An 18,194-nucleotide genomic window follows, 5' to 3' on the forward strand; every position below is an offset into this window, starting at 1 on the left:
AGTACTAAGTCAAACCTGTGTTTTACATCAGTAAGTTAAGAGTTTATGGTCTAAAAATGTACTAAATACAAAGATGGTGGGGAGAAGTAATATTTTTATTAGACAAGATACTATAACTGGAAATTATAAACTGATGAAAAAGTATACCTACTATTTTCAGCTATTTCAGCTGATCTAATAGGAGATATTACCACTCTATAGTTATCTTGTATCTCTTTTACCTTCAGACTAGCATGGTTACACTAACATTACTACTAATTTAGTAATAGATTCTACAGAAAAAAATATATTTTTCAGTGCCACAGGTAGAAAAGAGCATCAAGATATGGCTGAGTACGTGCTATTGATCAATTCAAATATTTCATTACTTTGCTGTGACCTTGCAAGTTCATCTGTATAAGTTGCTTGTTAGCAAACCAGTAAAACTTGCCTTTCAGTGCCCTAATGTTATTATAATAATGTTGGCACACCTCATTAGTTTGAAATGAACAGAATTTAAAACTAGTGATACTATTTGATTTTTCTGGCAAACAGTCTTTATCAGAAAGCCATATCAGCCCCACCCACATCCCACCATCAATAAAAATACATCTCATTATTTGTCAGGTAAGGTGGGCACAACAATTAAAGAAACTGTTATTTATTCTGCGTAAAATAGGTAGGAGGCAAAGGACAACATAGTAAGCAAAAGATAGTAGGTGATCCCATTATTTTTAATTTTATTGTTTCACACTGTCAGATCTCACTCAATTGCTGCTTATTTTAAAGCAGTCACAGCAGGAGGTACTACCTTACTCTATAAGAGAATGGCATTATAAGAAATGTTCCTTGCTGTATTTTGCTCTAGATTAGTAAGATCAGAGTGTGTAGAAAGAGAAGTGAATGGCGAGAGAACCAATGTGGTTCCTTCAAGTCACCCAACAGAGCTCTACCAGAACCCAGATCTTCTGAGTCCTCACTTGGTGGTCCCTCCACTGGATGGGATTGCCGCTGCTTGCACCTACCAAGGATGGTATTGGATGCCACTGCTTCCCCTCTCGGTGTTCCCTTACAGAACTCTTGGGGAACGGGCTGAAGTTTATTTAGCCTTTAACAGGAGAAATAAGGCAACTGTCACTTTGCTTTGCTGTGCAGACAGTTGAAACACTTTTTTTGTAGCAGCCCTGAAAGTGATGAGGTGCAGGCAGAAGCACAGTGTCTGGGTTTTGGGAGAAGGAGCAGGCTGACCTGGCCTGTCTGGTTTGTCTCTCCAGAACTATTATTTCCTGGTATGACTTTAATTGTATGCCTTTGGCTTGGGATTTATAAGAAAGGCTGAATCAGAAGACCTAGCAGTCACTAACTTTGGTCTTTGAAAAACAAAATTGCTTTTGAGATGCAGCGAGCAAATGTAGCTGAAGCTTGCAAGGAGAGTCCACAAATGCAGGATACTGAAGAAGACTTGGTTTATTTCTAGCTAGCATTTAGCTAAATCAGTCAGGAGACAGTAATTTTCACCTCTGTTTAATTTTAACCATTTTTGTGAAATAACATAAGTAGAAAGACATAGATTTTGGCTTTTCCTCTCATGGGAACAAAAAGCCTACGTGAGGGAGCAACATTTGATTCATGTGCTCCAAATACTTCCCAAAATCAAGATCCACTGCAAAGAGAGGGCAAGACCCCTTCTCCCTACTCTTCTCCCTCCCTCTGGAAGACAGGTAGTTGAAATTAAGCTGATTTAACTGAGGATAGGAATACAAAAAATGGTGCAGGCTGCTGGTAATACTCAGCAGTTTTCAATCAAATATACAAACTCTATGTGGGCAAACACATTGCACTGCATCATTGCGGTGATTGCACTGCGTAGTTAGTGCTGTAGCTTAGTGGTGTTCTCAGTGCCCAGGCCACACTCATCAGAATGATAACACCTTGCTTTGTGATTGCCCCAGTTTTAGAAGTCCTTGGTGATCCATGCAGTGGTCATAACTATGTGCTCAAGAAGTGCAACAATCTGCTGTTGTCACCTTCAGATTCTTCTGGGCATATATACTTACATATAGGTCAAGGAACCAGATAGTCAGAGTTTGACTTTGGAAATTATCATTGTGGACACTTTTCTATGCTGTGTGGTTCCTTAGCTGAAGCAATGGCCATAATGCATCAGTGGCCCCCAACACTGAATTACCGCTACGGGATTGTGGCCCAAAGAGGCACGTCGATAGCAGAGAATAACATAAGAAGGAGATGATGGGAAGAGAGGTGTTCTGGGAATACACCTGAGAGTGAAACATTCCTACAATACTTAGGAACCTGACTCTGTCTTTGAGGAAGCACTAGCACTTCCCCATTCCCAAACTGCGTTGAATTTAATCTGTGATGTTTCTCTCACATTGAAGTAAATGAACTACACAACTTTCTCAACTCACATTACACAAAGCTCTGTTCTGCCATCCTTATACAAAGTAGGGTCCTGGGCAGAGTTACCACAGGGAGTAAACTTGCATTAATATCTGGGTTAGTTATTTGGAATAGTGCCTCCCATGTATAATCTCTTTCTTTTCTATTTCTCTGCCTCTTCATCTTATAATAGTAACTTAAAGATACTGTTCAAGCTTCCCTATCAAGTTATTCTCTCAGATGAATCTGTACCCTGCTAATAGGAGCTACATATTGGTATGCAAAAGGAAAAATTTACCCGACACATTGAAAAACTGTGGAATTGGTTTATTCAGTCCCCCTATTCTCATGTAATGCCACCTATCCTACATTGTTAAACACCTAATAGAGGTTACAAAATTGCTGTTGCTTATAGCTGATGTTGATGCAGTTTCAATGAAGCAGACATTCTCAGACTACACATTTACTTTTATTTTTATTTTTGTACTAATTATTTATGTAGGAAAGATGTGAATAGGGCAGAGTACTACCAAGGTTAGTGTCAAAAATACAACATTCACCAAGGCCAGCACAGAGAAAACTTAAGTTGCTGGTATTTTATGATGTAAATTCAAACAAAGGGTGACATTAGTGACCATTATTTTATCTGGCACTGGCTATGAATATGAATTATGTGAAGTAATTTAAAATACCACTAGAAAGTATAGTTTCACATGATTGCTAAAGTCTGAATCCACACAGAGCAAAAAAGAAAAATGTAAAATTGTTTTCCCAATATGACCTATATTTCTCAATCACATAGTGTTCACTATTGTGATAGTATGGTTTACACAGGGAATGTAAGATCCATCTTTCCAGATAGGTTTTACTCACTTACCAACCAAAAATATTTTGGTACTTTTTTTCATGCAGCATGTAAAGTCAGTGTCAGCTTAATACCGTTCTTCTCCATGTATATTGCTTAGATTCATCCTAAAAGACCTTGCAGAATCTGCACTGTTTATTCGAAGGGGAAGATATGTGTTTCCTCGGGAACGTATTTCTGTGTTCTCACTAAAATGTATGTAGCCTCTCAGTAACTACGCAATCTAAACCAAAGGAAAGCAAATAATTCAGGCTGTGCATCGAAATTGCATAGACAGTAACCGCACTATATTAGAGGATATGCTTACTTACTGAAGTCAAAAGCATGAATTATACCTTGCATTATCCCACAGTCATTGGCATTGTATAGCTACAACCTCTATTCACACTTTAAATTTAGCATATACTGCACTAAGGTCTTTAATTTAAAACAAAGTAGAATTTATATGCATTCTTGGTTAGTTTTTGTGTTTATAATTTGTAAAGCTGATAAATCTTCTGAAATGTATAAGCCAAATTACAGTGTAAATAATAGAACTTTCCAGAAGGATTTCTCTTCGTACTTTTTAATTTAAATGTGCTAGTACTATCCATGAACTTCTGATTAGTCAGTAGATGACGTTACTTTTCAGAATATATTCTGTATACTTTTCCTTTACAGTTCTACTTCTTTCATTATAGGAAGCCCCATATGTTATGTTCAAGAAAAACCATGATACGTTTGAAGGGAATGACAAGTTTGAAGGATACTGTGTAGATCTGGCGTCAGAAATTGCAAAACATATTGGTATCAAGTACAAAATTGCCATTGTTCCTGATGGAAAATATGGAGCGAGGGATCCAGAGACAAAAATCTGGAATGGGATGGTGGGAGAACTTGTTTATGGGGTAAGCATACCAATTTTTGAAGCAGGATTTAATTTATCATAGTATCATAGTCATAAAATAGGAAGTATATGTGCATTTTGTTTAACCTTGGGGTCACAGAAAAGAAACAGAATTCTGTTTCAGATCTCTGTGCTTTCACTTATTTCTAGAGAAAACTAAATAGTTTCATGCAAATTCTACTGTTTAGTCAACTAGTACCTTGTAACTTGAGAACATCCATAGTTTATACATCCCTTAAAAATTCATTAATGTTAGAGACCATCTATTTCTGATATATTGTAAAACTTAGTTGGGAAGAATATCACTCATTTACTCATTTTCATGGCACGGTGGATAGATCTTTTAAAAAAGATAGGAGACTGTCTAGTTTGAGAAAAGGAGAATCCACCATTATATAGTAAACATGCATAACAAATCAGTAGACAAGTACACAATTAGGCAGTTCCCTATTAAGACAGACTTTTAAGACTAGCATCAATAATAAAATTTAAGAGCAAACCTGGTAAGTTCAGAAACTAAGAGCATTATCTTGGCGAAATATTCTTCAGAATAGCATGACTGTTAACAATTCTGTCAACAAATAAAGTTCTAATATTTAATGAACATAATTCCAACAAACCCAAAGAAATATTTGCAGTATCTGGTGTTACCAAAAGTAGCAAAATTCAGAGCTGTGCTTGCTGATGACTGCAGTTGCTAGTATCTGCACTGAGAACAGATCAGAAATCTTAGAGAAACTTTTCATTTCAGTGATGGAATAAAAAAAAATCTTAAAACTATTCAGGTGAGAACATTTCCACCAATGAACTCATAACATGCCTTAACCTCTCTATAAAAAAAACCCTACTGCATATCGGTAGATCCATCCACAGTTACAGTTTTCACAATTCCAGTGGGAGTGAAGGCCACGTGTGGCAAAAGCCTAGTGGCTTTCCTATCAGCTTCATTTCTGTTCCCTTCTGTCAGCTAAGTATAGCTGATAAATTTTGTCAAAGTCTTCTCCACTAGCATCTGTTCAGGGAACTCCTCAACATGAAATAGACTGTGTGCTGTAGGAGTGTGGGAAACAATGCCCCAGAGTTTTGTTGATTTCCCCTCCACATGGGAATGGGAAGGTTATACCAGCCTCACAAAACTCTATGTTCTTGGTTGTTCTTAGAGAAGACAACTTCACTCGTGTATTTAAAGAGTGGAAAAACTGAATGATCACCAAGTATGTGTATCCACTTCAGTGGCCTGGAAGCAGCTCAACTCTCAGCGTTTTAAAAGTCAAGTTTATTTCAGACTTACTTTATCAAAATGGAAGCTTTTAATCACAATAGCCATCATATGAATGTCAATGGCTATGCACTGTTTTACACTCAGGTTTGTTTTTTTTTTTAAATACCTGAGAAATTTTACATATTGTGAGAAAATTCCCTTGCTCAGATACACAGTTTTAATAGCAGAGGTTGGGTTGCCCATCATCTAGTTGAAAATTATAGAGGAAACCTGAAATTACACTTTAGTTTTCAGTTTGGTTTTTTTTTCCTTTTATTTATCTTGGAAAATTTACCTCATCAAATCCAAACTGCCCTAGTACTAGACTGAAATACGAATTGAGTTAGGAAGGTCACACAGAGGTTCATGCCAGTACAGGAAGGTAACCTGCAGCTGTTAAAACAGCTGAAAGCAACAAAACTCACAGGCATAAGGAACCTGTTACAAATCTCCTGCATGAAGAGGATGTCCCAGAATACATGGTGAATACTTCATTTTTTGTAATGGAAAAGAATGAAGTGAAGGATTTTTAATGGTTTGATGGCCAAGTTTAAAAGCTCGTGCACAGCTATCCATTTAGGAAGGCTGTACTCTGTGGTTCTGGAATTGAGCTCTGGGAATGAGCCACAGCAAAGGTCTTGGAGCTCCTTTTTTATTGAAAGATCAGAAGTCTGCTGTTGCCCAGTGTATTTGCTATACTGTCCAAAGGCTCCCTTAGGCTATATCTATCCCAATATATCAGTGGTACCAGGGAATGTCCCTGGGCACTGGAACTTGCTTGCCTAACTGTTAAATTGCAGCAATGGTCCCTGCTATATTTTTGGCCCATAATTACTCTTCAAAATAATTTTGGAGCCCAGTTGGACACTAGCATGGGGGGTAAATTTTTCCCTATAAGCAGCTTGAATGTAGCCTTTCTGGTTAAGAGGTTAAATAACTTCATGGTAGCGGCACAGACTGTCCTGTGCCAACTGGCTTTAAGGCCAAGAGCTACTCCAAGCATGTTTAATGTACTTTTACAAGTGTAGGTTTAAAGGAAGTAATTCTTCCTGTTAACTTATAAAAGTTTGCTGCTTAAGATTTCCCTAGGGAATCCATAAAGAGCATCCTCCTTGCAATATTCTTGAGTCTTTACCAGATGATTTACAAAATATCACGTTCCCTGGCCTATTCCATACAGAGAAAACAGAAAAATCAGTCAGCCAGAGACTTCCCCACAAATCTGTACTATAACAGTTTGTTCATCTTCTCTGGTAGATCCCCAAATCATAAACACAAGTACTCTGAGTAGTTGGCTGTGCTTCAAGGAGGGCTTTTTGTGTGCAGCCAGGTTTGGGAGAGAATTTACAACTGAATTAGGAAGTTAACGAGACGATCTATTTGGGAAACATTTTACAGCTTCTAATTCCCAACCACATTAAAGGATTAACAGATGGTTTTGTGCCAGTCAGTGAGACTGATCCTTTTCTGTGGCACATGAAGGGCTCCCTCCTCTTCTGCTCTTTACACTGCACCCCAGTGCCACTTAGTTCTGTCCGAGAGTGGACTCATGCCAATTTTATCTCATGTTCCCTTGAGACCCACATGTACCATTGGTCATTCTGGTAGCTGGACACCTTCAGATACTGCACAGAGCAGCTCAGTTGTTACCTAAACTCTGTTGTTGATTTTTCCATCATGTCCCAGGGGAAACAATGTATTAAGTGCTGTGGTGTACAGTTTTGCTACAACTGTACAGAAGTTTGGAGGGGTGTGTTTATCTTTCTGTTTTGTTTTTAACACCATTAAAAACTACCAGAAAGTCTTAGTCATTTGTCCCTGATCTATCCAAATGCCTGCTGCAGTAGTTTATATGGGGTTCTGTAGACCTTGGTACCAACCTCACAGAAGAAATGCTGTCTGGGGATGAAATACCATTAAGCACATGTAATAGGTGTTTCCAACTGCACTAACAGTCAGCTCCAATTAAATATTCACTCTCCTGACAGAATGCTGTTCTTTCACTAGTTAACACAAAAGGTCACAACTCATTTCTGTATAAAATCTGAGAAGCCATGAGATACTGAAGTTGAAATCAATTCCTGTATGATTTTTTCTCAGATAGGTTTACCACCTTCGTACAACTTCTACCAAGGATTGATTTCATTCACAAGGTTATAATAATATGTTCTGGAAAAGTAAAAGTCTCTTACCATCAGACTTAATCTTGCCCCATTGTATAATGTTACAGGGATTCAGAATCCATCTGTGCTTGGTAGTGGTGCAGCCTTGATTGAAATGCTGTTACAGATGCAGTTGCTTCAAGTGTGAAGTATCATTAGCCTTTGTCAAAACAGATTTCACTGGCAACAAAAGCATGAATTGTTTGCACCATTGTTATAGTGTTAATTATTTAAATCCATAATTATATGGTGTACATTAACTAGGCAAAGCACAAATGCTGATGATTACAATGCACAGCTACTGTCATTATTTAGCTTTCAACAATGAAGAGTTTATGTAGGCCTTAATTTGGCACACAGTAATCTTAGAAAAGTAATAAATAATATGATCACTCTGGGGATGCTGCACTTTTTCTAGTTATTTGGCATCTAATTGTGACCTATCTGTGTACTGTCCTTCTACATTCATTGCCATGAAACAGGTTTATCTACATTATGAATAATCTGACATTAGATCACTATCACAATGAAATGGGATAAGTTCCAATTTCTCCTCTTTAACTCCTTAAAATAGTGCAGGCAGCAGTTCTGATGCATTCGTAGTTCTGCCTGTACTCTGTAGGCATTTAAATCTGATAAGATGAATCTTATCCAGTATTTCACATACAATATGCAGAGTGCTCATGAGGTCTTTAAAATCTCCACAATTCACACTAAAACGGTGCTGTCACTTTTCCACCTCACATCATAAAAACTAACAGCCCTCAAGGATCCTTGTTTTAATCCCAGTAGCAATCTGCAGACCAAAAAGGAAGTGTTAGCCAAAGCTTTTGAAGACCAGTGACCAGGTCTATCATTTACACTGTGTTAGTGAAGGTAACACTATGTGACAAATACAGAGAAGATTAGCAGTAATAGGTCACAGTTTCCCTGAGTTTTTCAGTTAATTCATTTCGAGGACTCCACATTAGGCATTTACAATAGCTGGAATTTAGGGATATAAAAGAAATTGACTTTAAGAAAGGAAAACACCTTTCTAGAAAAACAGAATTTGTGAGTGAGATAAAATAAAAAAATATGCAGCAATGTCAGTAACCCAAACCATCCTACAATCCTTAGACTACAGAAACCAAATTTACTTTACAATTTTCAGGATATTTAAAAATATATTTTAGACATGTTATTTTTCTTCATATAGTACCCATCTTCATAAAATATCTATTTCAGTCAGACTTACGCAATCACAAGACTTCAAGAAGCTGTTTTAAAAATGCCATGTATTACAAAATTCACATTAAAATTCAGATAATTAGCAATATTATCATGTTTACCCAAGACATTAGCACCAGAGATGTCTGATATCCTTGTGAAATTATGATTTTAATCATGTTGCTTAAACTGTAATATCTTTACATAAAATTATGAAGATAAGTGTTTGCATCACAACTATTTCAGAATGACAGACATAGTCTGATTATTAATATATAGCAATTTTAATACGAATTTGCATTTTTGGGCCACTGCACTGGAATGAGTCAGTTCTTTTGAATTATTCAAAATTATACAGCTATGAAAATAGGTTTAAATTCTAACTACATTAAATTAGTTTTAAATTAAATTCCATAAAATATATATAGCTCAGTATAACTTAGTGTATAAAATAACAAAAAAAAATATTAAATGCATTTATCTGTTTCAAAATTGTAAGATGACAAAAAAGCCTATCTTTCAGGTTCTTTTTTTCTTTATCACACAAGCTATTTATGTGACAGTTGGATTAAACTATTTAAGCACATCCTTAATTTTCAGCATGTTTTAACCTAATTGAAATTGATGGGATTTAAATATATCCTTGTATATTTTACTGAGTAAGAATGTCCTAAAAGGCAAACATGCTTAAATGCTTTGCTAAACTATGGGCTATGTACTATATCTGAAGGTGCTACCCCATAAGATGAATATGGGCCAACTAAGTATTTAGAAAATAAAACTGTTCTATTATGGAGATTTATGAATAGCTCTTCATTATGCCTGTGAAGATGACTGGGCCTAGGGCAGGGTAAATATGGGTAGATAATCTCATATATTGAGGCCTGAAGCAGAGCAATGCCACTGCAGAAGGCAGCTTGTGAGTCTACCTTATTTGCAGCCAGCACCAAATTTTCTCAGAATATCCTCAGTTACTCTCCTTAGCCTATAAGCTGTGTATAAATCCATGCTGGTCGCAGAGCACAGGCTCTACTCTGTGAATCCACCTAGATATAGCACCACAGTGATGAACAGGAGAAAGTTTTCAGCAGCTTCTGCATCTGTTCCCCTCCCACCAGTGCATTTTTTGTTCCAGTTCATCTTACAATTCCCATCTTAAGTAGTGCTATAATGAAGGCAAGGCAAGGCAAGGCAAGGCAAGGCAAGGCAAGGCAAGGCAAGGCAAGGCAAGGCAAGGCACAAACCTTAATGTAATGTTGAGTCCCTAAAGACAGAAATGACCCATTAGCACAGCTGCAATACCTTATAGTTCATGCAGACATCATTGTTAGCAGCTGTAATCACCATCGTCATCAATAACAATTCATTCAAGACTGACATCTTCATTCGAAAACTTATTAGAGAACATATTAAAAACTATTCCTTTATCTAATGGGAATGGATTCAGCACACTTTTTATCCTTTTATTGCATGATTTTGTGCAGCTATATTCTGTATACTTGCCTTTTTCCATTGTTTAAAATCAGTTTCATTCCTATTGAACTATCTTTCCCTCAAGACAACTGTGTGCAGTTTTTTGGCATCACAGCAATGGTTAATCACTTCTGCTGCTTCATGCTATTTAGAACTTCCTTGAGTCTATGAGCTGGCTTCCCTCAAAGAATGATTGTATCTTATGAAAATACGATAATAAATGATTGTTTCTGAGGTCTTATAAAAAAAAATTCATTGACAATAGGGTCATTCTCACTTTTCATTCTTCCTTGAATTCCTTTACTTTAAATCTAAGTACCTAAAATCATCTACTTTCACTGCTGCCCACCTCTATAAGATTTGAGTCTTCTCCTTAGCAGGAAAACTAAGTATTTCTATAATTCTGTAGAGTAAAAATGCACAATATATATGTTTTGCTAAAAGTATATTGAATAAATATAGACTGTCATAGAAAGAAAAAGAAAGATGGTATAAAGAACATTTAAGCCACGATGTCCTGATGTTAATGACATACCTTTGGAATTAAGTGCTTAGGTGAGTGTATAAGCCAACTCCAATTAATCTATGCATCTTTATTTCTTTTTTCTTTATAGAAAGCAGAGATTGCTGTTGCGCCTCTGACCATCACTTTGGTACGAGAAGAGGTCATTGATTTTTCTAAGCCTTTTATGAGTTTGGGGATATCCATTATGATCAAAAAGCCCCAGAAATCTAAACCAGGAGTGTTTTCCTTCTTGGACCCTTTGGCGTATGAAATCTGGATGTGCATAGTCTTTGCCTACATTGGTGTCAGTGTGGTCCTGTTCCTAGTTAGCAGGTTTAGCCCATATGAGTGGCACACAGAAGAACCAGAGGATGGGAAAGAAGGACCCAGTGACCAGCCTCCCAATGAGTTTGGCATATTCAACAGCCTCTGGTTTTCCCTGGGTGCCTTTATGCAACAAGGATGTGATATTTCCCCAAGGTTCGTGTCAAATCTTTTTACATTTGCATTTTATCTTCAACACTGAAGCATAAAATCTTCCTTCATTTACTTTCCTGGCAGTGTTTTGAAGTTCATGCTTTAGAAAGCCTTTCCATTTTTTAATTTATTTTTTCTTTTTTAATAGCTATGATAAGGGCAACAAAGAATCTACTTTGAATTTCAGTCATTACTACTATTTTACATATGTCAATGTGCATAATCAACAAACAGCTCTCAGAAACAACAGGTCTACACAGGGGCAATTCCACTGAGCAGACTCCAGAGAAGCTTTGTTATTTCTAAATTAGGTCCATTGTATTACAATTATGAAATGCACACTATTGTGCTGAATATTTGCCTTGCATGAATGAATGTCCCATTTCTGTTCCCTATCAAGTTCTACAGCGCTGCTTCCAGAATATCACTAGCTATGAGAGAGAGATTATTTGACCATCTGTTTCTGAGAAGCCATGCTCCACGGCTAGGCTGTGCCTTACAGAGTGGGTGCCTCAAATGTAATATATGATCCCAGTCCTGAATTTCTCAACCTTTTAAGATGTTCTGGAACTTTCGTGTGCAGTGACTACAACTTCTTAATTAAACATTATGACCCAGTAATTCTTACTGGAATGCTTCATTGTAGCCATTAACAGTGAGGGTTTTAAGTATGTTCAGCACTGGTCTAACTTTGCTGTTATTGAAGGTAGCAATAAAACTGCTACTGATTAAGACTGGATGTACATCACTCCTCAACAGCCTTCTCATCAAATTACAAGTGTTAAAATGGAAAAGATATTTTTTTACCTAACATAAATATCTCTGTTACCACAAAATGCTTGCTTCTTAAATAAGAAAAATGTGAAAGTTTGAATGATTGCAGTACCTTGCAGAATGTTTGATAAGTTTGGGTGACAGGAACATTTTAATCTTAGAGCCAACATAATCCGTGTACAAAGCCTTTTGTGTCTTTTCTTTTTTTAAGAGGAAACAGAGAAAGCTACTGACTTGCAGCTACCATGCTTTACTTTTGTCTCCCAAAAGAGGTTACCTATCCACTATTTTTGACAATTTTTTTGCTGTTAGGCATTTCCTGAAATAAAAACAACACTGGGATTACTGTTCAAGAGAATTCAATCTTCTGTATGTGTGTGATATATATTAATACAGTGAGTGGATTCTATACAGTAGGCATTGAGATTCAAGAGAAAAAGCATTTACTAGTATTTGAAATACAAATGATCACCCTCCCATTGACTGTTATTTAATGATATATGTTCAGCAATAATGGTGCCTTCTCTCTTTCTCTCTTTCTCGCGGTGGCTTAAGAGACAGGAAAATGTGCATTATCTTATTCATGTTTAGATCCCTCTCAGGTCGCATTGTTGGAGGTGTCTGGTGGTTCTTCACGCTCATCATTATTTCATCCTACACTGCTAACCTCGCTGCTTTCTTGACTGTTGAGCGAATGGTCTCGCCCATAGAAAGTGCAGAAGATCTTGCCAAACAAACCGAAATTGCTTATGGGACACTGGATTCAGGGTCAACCAAAGAGTTCTTCCGAGTAAGTTGGCATGTCCGTTAGAGCAGCTCTCCCTACTAAATGGCCTTATAAGATGCTTGGAAGGGTGAAATAATGTTCCTTTGCAATTATATGTAATATAGTTTGTAACTCCTGAAATACTTGAGCTACATTTTACCTCCACAAAACCATTTGTTGGAGATTTCAGTTATTTTAATTTGTGGAAATCTTATTGATCCTGTCACTTCGGGCATGGGAGATGCCCCAAGGGATACTGAAGCCAGTGATCATTAAAGCAGCATTACTCTATTGATTCATCTGAAGCTACAGTACTGAAATGATGTGCAGCATTGAAAGCCTATGATGATAACATGGAGTCTTGCAGGTTTTGTTTCCACTTATGGATTTGGTTGTGTGCGTTTTGCTTTAGGGACTTGGGCGGTGGGCAGGAAATGCATTTTTTAATTTGCTGACTTTCAGATGAATAATAAAGAAAAAATATATCTTGAGGGGATGTGGCTGGAGCATTAGGAAATAAATAGCCATTCATATGTCTGTGCTGTCTGTATAGATTACTTCATTTTCATTTGCTTTCCTGTGTTAGTGTGGTTGGTATGTAATTCTCATTGTTTGCCAGCTGGAAAACAGGGAGCCTGGACATCACAAGGTGTACATAATAAACAGTCCCTCCTGCTTTATTTTATGTCTCTAGCAGATGAAAGTTAAGCCTAGCTGATTGAATGTGTGTGAGTTTAGTGTTTGAACACGGCTCTGAATAAATGCTGTGAGCCAGTAATCCTTCCTTGCAAATTACACAGTTTAGGAGCATTATTTATCTGAAAGGTGCAGCTTAGGGCATTTTGAGAAGAAAAGAAGATAGAGTGATAATTTCTTCTTGTTGTCTAATTGAAAGGGGGCTGTTCTGTGTTAGGTATTCCCACACACCTTGACTGTTTTAAGTTTGGCCAAACTGAACTCAGTGAATCATTAACAAAATTATGGATGGGATTTGTGAACTATAGACAGTATCAACTCAAGGGCAGCTGTTGAGCAACCCCAAAAGGTCTGCAGTGAAATAATCTTTTATTGTAAGAGATATCCCCATAGAAGAACTTAATTCAACTCAATTGCAGAGGGATCCCACTGAAATGGCTAGGGTGCTTGGTACCTCATTTTTAAATATTTGTCTATGCTTAACCCACAGATTCTTCTTTATCTCAGTTTATGGAAAATTAGATAGTTAATTCTGGGAATTCCAGTTTCAGACCACCACAAGCTGAGGTGGTAACCATCATATATGCATACAAATAGTCCTTTCAACTAGAACAAAGCTGTGATGATAGTTAAAAACATGATGCTGAGGACCAGACAGTTTTCTTTAACTTTGGATTTATTAACTTGTTGCATTGTCAACAGTATCCAGTGCTTGCAATTTTTTTTAGATGATGATGATGCAAAAGTTAATTTCCAGAAAAATATTAAGGAATGAAAGAATGGAGTTGTTTTCTCAAGGGTTTCAAAACACTTTTACAAACCATTGGTTTGAAGTAATGAGGTCGAGCCTTTTGACATAAGAACAGTCTTGGTCACAAAAATTTCATTATTCTTTTAAATCATGTAAACAGATACTTTTTTGTTTGAATCAGTATTTCGTGCAACATTTCTCCTTGAAGAGAAGATTCGTTCTCTGTCTATGACAGATATTCTTTCACTTTAATCTTAAAGAGTTAAGAGAAAAAAGAAGGAAAATGAGTGTTGTCTTTATTTTTTTTCTTTATTTCAAAATACAAAGGGAAACATTAAAAGTAACTGCAAATACTAAATATAGATGTATATGAAAAATTTGAAGCTTTCTTAAGATTTAGACTGGAATCAGTTTTAAAAAATGGTGTAATTGAGGCCCTGTTAACAAATTATTTCTCATCTCTGCAACAGTATAGTGACATTGTATGCATTATTTCTAAAAATATTTTTCACAAAGCGGGGACAAAGATAAAATGTCATTGACAGACAATATTTGCAGAAACACTGTTTGCATAATACATAAATTAAGACCTAGCCTGAAACAATAGTAGGAGACTTGTTTCCCAAGTAACATTTTGCGTGGTTGGAGGCAAACATTATCAGCTTTGGGATTAGAGTCATGTGTAACTTTTCTGTCAGGGATTACTATCTTACTGAATCTGAGCCTTCAGGACATTTTTTCATCATTTGATCATTTCTAATGAAAATGTCAGAAACTCTGAACATCTATTCAGTCTGCTTTGATTCCAGATTGAAAACAGAATAGGGAAAAGTAATTTTAAAGTCAGCATAAAGAAAAATAAGACTTTGGTACTATTAGCTATTTACTTATTTCCTGTTTTGGACACATTGAGAGATGGATTTTCTGAGCAGCTTGCTCAAGAGGATTAGACCTTAGTTTTAGCACTCCTACTCAGAAAAGCCCTAAATGAAAATTATCCTAGCTTGGCTGACTGCAGGGGAAAGCTGCAATATTTCCTCATAGGATAATAAGGAGTATCTACTGTTTCATTCTTCAATTTTCACTGAAGTGAAAAGAAGTATTCTTACAGAGCAGATGCTTTGTTAAATTTGAGGTATTCTTTTGTCTCTATATGGGCAAAGCAAACTAGATTCTAAAAATGTAGATTTAAATGCAACCTTTTTCATCTGATACAGGGCATTGTTTCCTGTTACTAACAGAGCTATTTTTTGTGTTGTATGTTTTTAGTTCTGAAGGAAAGTGATATATTAGATGTTTACTTTATAAAGAATTTGATTATATGGATGTTTAGATGTAAAAAATTATTGGAAGTGAAGGCAGACAAAGGCAAAGAAATATTCTTGAAATTATGCCTGATTCATTACTGCTCTTTTCCATTTTTATTTTTTTTTTCTTTCTGCAAATTTAAATCCGTGGAATTACATCAATGTAAAGCAAAAAGAATAAATGGGTGGCTTAGCTTGCGCTCTGCTCTCAGCCACTATTATGTAAATAAGAAGTTGCTTTGACTACAGTGGAAAGAGGGTGACAGGGCAGGATGTTATTATGGACATGCACAGATGCTGTTAATTTAAATTCTATTATATTTGACAGAAAGATAAAATGATGCATACAGACAAGCTGAAAAAACAAGGAAAATTTATTATGTTCTCTTATATGATCCTTTTATTGAACATTTATGTTTAAATGCCACTTGCTTTCAAGTTAGACCAATCATTCAGTAACTGGTAAAAAGATGTGCTTCAGCAAAATTACTCTTATCTATAAAAAAGACTTAGTTGTAGGTTTTTAAAGCCATTGTCAATTTAAATAATGCCTAGATTACAGAATTTGATGTTTGTTTAAATATTTTGAGGTCCTTTGTTTTGGGGCTTTATAATAAAGAATATTTTCCTGGAGTACTGAGCACAGTGTAGGAATGGGCTCAAAGACCAAATCTCACTTAGCTAGAAACTCCTGTTGACGCAAATAAAAGCTGACTTCAGCACTGGATTCAAAAGTCCTTTTTGCAGCATACACGAGAAGACAAATGTCGTCTGTTTACTGAATAAAAACACTGTATAGTGTTCATCTGATGCACTGCTCGTTTGCATGTATATATCCCTGTTGCTGGAGGAAGCAAAGGAGTTGTTAAATGAATCTAATGACTATGGGAAGCTTCTCAGCTTGACAGCATTTCCTTCCTTCCTTCCTTCCTTCCTTCCTTCCTTCCTTCCTTCCTTCCTTCCTTCCTTCCTTCCTTCCTTCCTTCCTTTATGTAAAAATCTTTATTTTTTTTTATTTTTTACTGTTTTATTTTTACTCAGGTCTTTTCCTGTAGTTACACCATGCATTCCCAAACAAAACGTTCCAACTAATGCACTCTAAGCCATGAATTTATTGCACATTCTTTGAGCAAGCACGTTTTTTACTCAATTACTTGCAGGATTAGAGTCTTTAAAATAAATCCACTGACACTGTGGTTCTAAAAACATACCTAATATTTCTTTAAGACAAATACTTAGAGCATTTTGTTTACTTTAATAGTGTATTTGGTCCAATTTGCTGTTTCCATCTTTTATTGTGAACCATGTCTTGAAATGTTGTGCAGCCTTTCTGAATGTAAATTGAATGAATTCTGGACTCTGAACGTTGAAAGCAGGAATCTCACTTAAGCTATTGTGGTTTTGATGGTGTAAGAAGTGGGATTTAAGAGATGAAAAATGCTTCAAGATTCAGCTCAGTAGTTATGGGGAGATTATTTTATTGTTTCTCTTTCCCATGCAGGTTTATTGTGGATATCTATTTCACATATTATTCCCTAAAACACACTTTACAATACTTCAGCTTTGTGAACTGCCTTTATCCAACAGTAAATTCAGGTCTTAGTTTTGCACTTATTTTACTGTGACTGTTAGAGGCTAACTGGACCTAAAAATAATATCTGATTTTATGGTATTGATATTTTTATTTTTTCTTTTAAAATAATGATGGAATTCAAAGAAAATCCTTATTCAAGTATGATTTTTCCACCCTCAGTTGTTCGAAAAATTAAGTATGATTGATTTTATTTGGACAAGTGCCATTCTGAAATGTCGTTACATTCTTTTGTTCTAACATCTTTTTAATTTTCTCCAGAGATCAAAAATAGCAGTGTATGAAAAGATGTGGACCTACATGAAATCAGCTGAGCCGTCAGTGTTCACTAGGACTACTGCAGAGGGAGTAGCTCGTGTCCGCAAATCCAAGGGCAAGTTTGCCTTCCTGCTGGAGTCCACCATGAATGAATACATTGAGCAACGAAAGCCATGTGACACCATGAAAGTGGGAGGAAACCTGGATTCGAAAGGCTATGGCGTAGCCACACCAAAGGGTTCTCCATTAAGGTGGGTGGAATAGTATAACAATATAAAGTGTGTTGTTATAGTATTCCACCTTCCCTGATGTCCCTGATATAGCTCTTTTTGTTTTGTGTGTGAACATGGTATGTTATTTTTCTTTTCTTCCATTTCATATTTTTTTGATCAACAAAGGTAACCATTTCTAATTGCAATATGTATTTATCAGCTACAGTTGGCATATCTTTCAAGGCCATATAAAAACCAAACTGGTTGAACACTAGCTACTTAAAGCCAACCTCAACAGAATTAACATCAGCTATTCTATTTCATCAGCTTTTTCCACCAAATTCAACCCCTTATAGCAGTATTATGCCTACATTATCTGCATCAGTATCTACATCAATAATATGCCTACATTTTATGGGTTTTTTTATTGATCTTGGCTACTAATTTCTGAATAAGAAGCTGCTTGTAACATCTTTTTTCAAATGTCATCGCTTGGAGGCAATTAGTCCTTCATTAAAGCAACTTAATTAAAGTCCTTTTATGAAAGCATCTTCTTATTTAGAAAAACAAGTTTGTGTTTCTAGCATATTGCATTTCAGTACTGCCTTCAAACTCACCAGTA

At 36.2% G+C, this 18,194-nt stretch overlaps 1 protein-coding gene across 2 annotated transcripts in view; it reads left to right on the forward strand.

The window, feature by feature from the left end:
- LOC104532503 (glutamate receptor 4) overlaps window positions 1–18,194 on the forward strand; it is a 93,920-nt gene that overhangs the window by 34,425 nt on the left and 41,301 nt on the right. For both annotated transcript variants that reach the window (XM_029087411.1, XM_029087412.1), the window contains exons 7-10: window positions 3,925–4,131; window positions 10,850–11,220; window positions 12,583–12,781; window positions 17,364–17,611. In XM_029087411.1, coding sequence (XP_028943244.1) covers window positions 3,925–4,131; window positions 10,850–11,220; window positions 12,583–12,781; window positions 17,364–17,611 — 1,025 coding nt within the window. The remainder of the gene's footprint in view (window positions 1–3,924; window positions 4,132–10,849; window positions 11,221–12,582; window positions 12,782–17,363; window positions 17,612–18,194) is intronic.

This window comes from Antrostomus carolinensis, unplaced genomic scaffold (assembly GCF_000700745.2).
Source record: "Antrostomus carolinensis isolate BGI_N321 unplaced genomic scaffold, ASM70074v2 scaffold3181, whole genome shotgun sequence".
Lineage (NCBI taxonomy): Eukaryota > Metazoa > Chordata > Aves > Caprimulgiformes > Caprimulgidae > Antrostomus > Antrostomus carolinensis.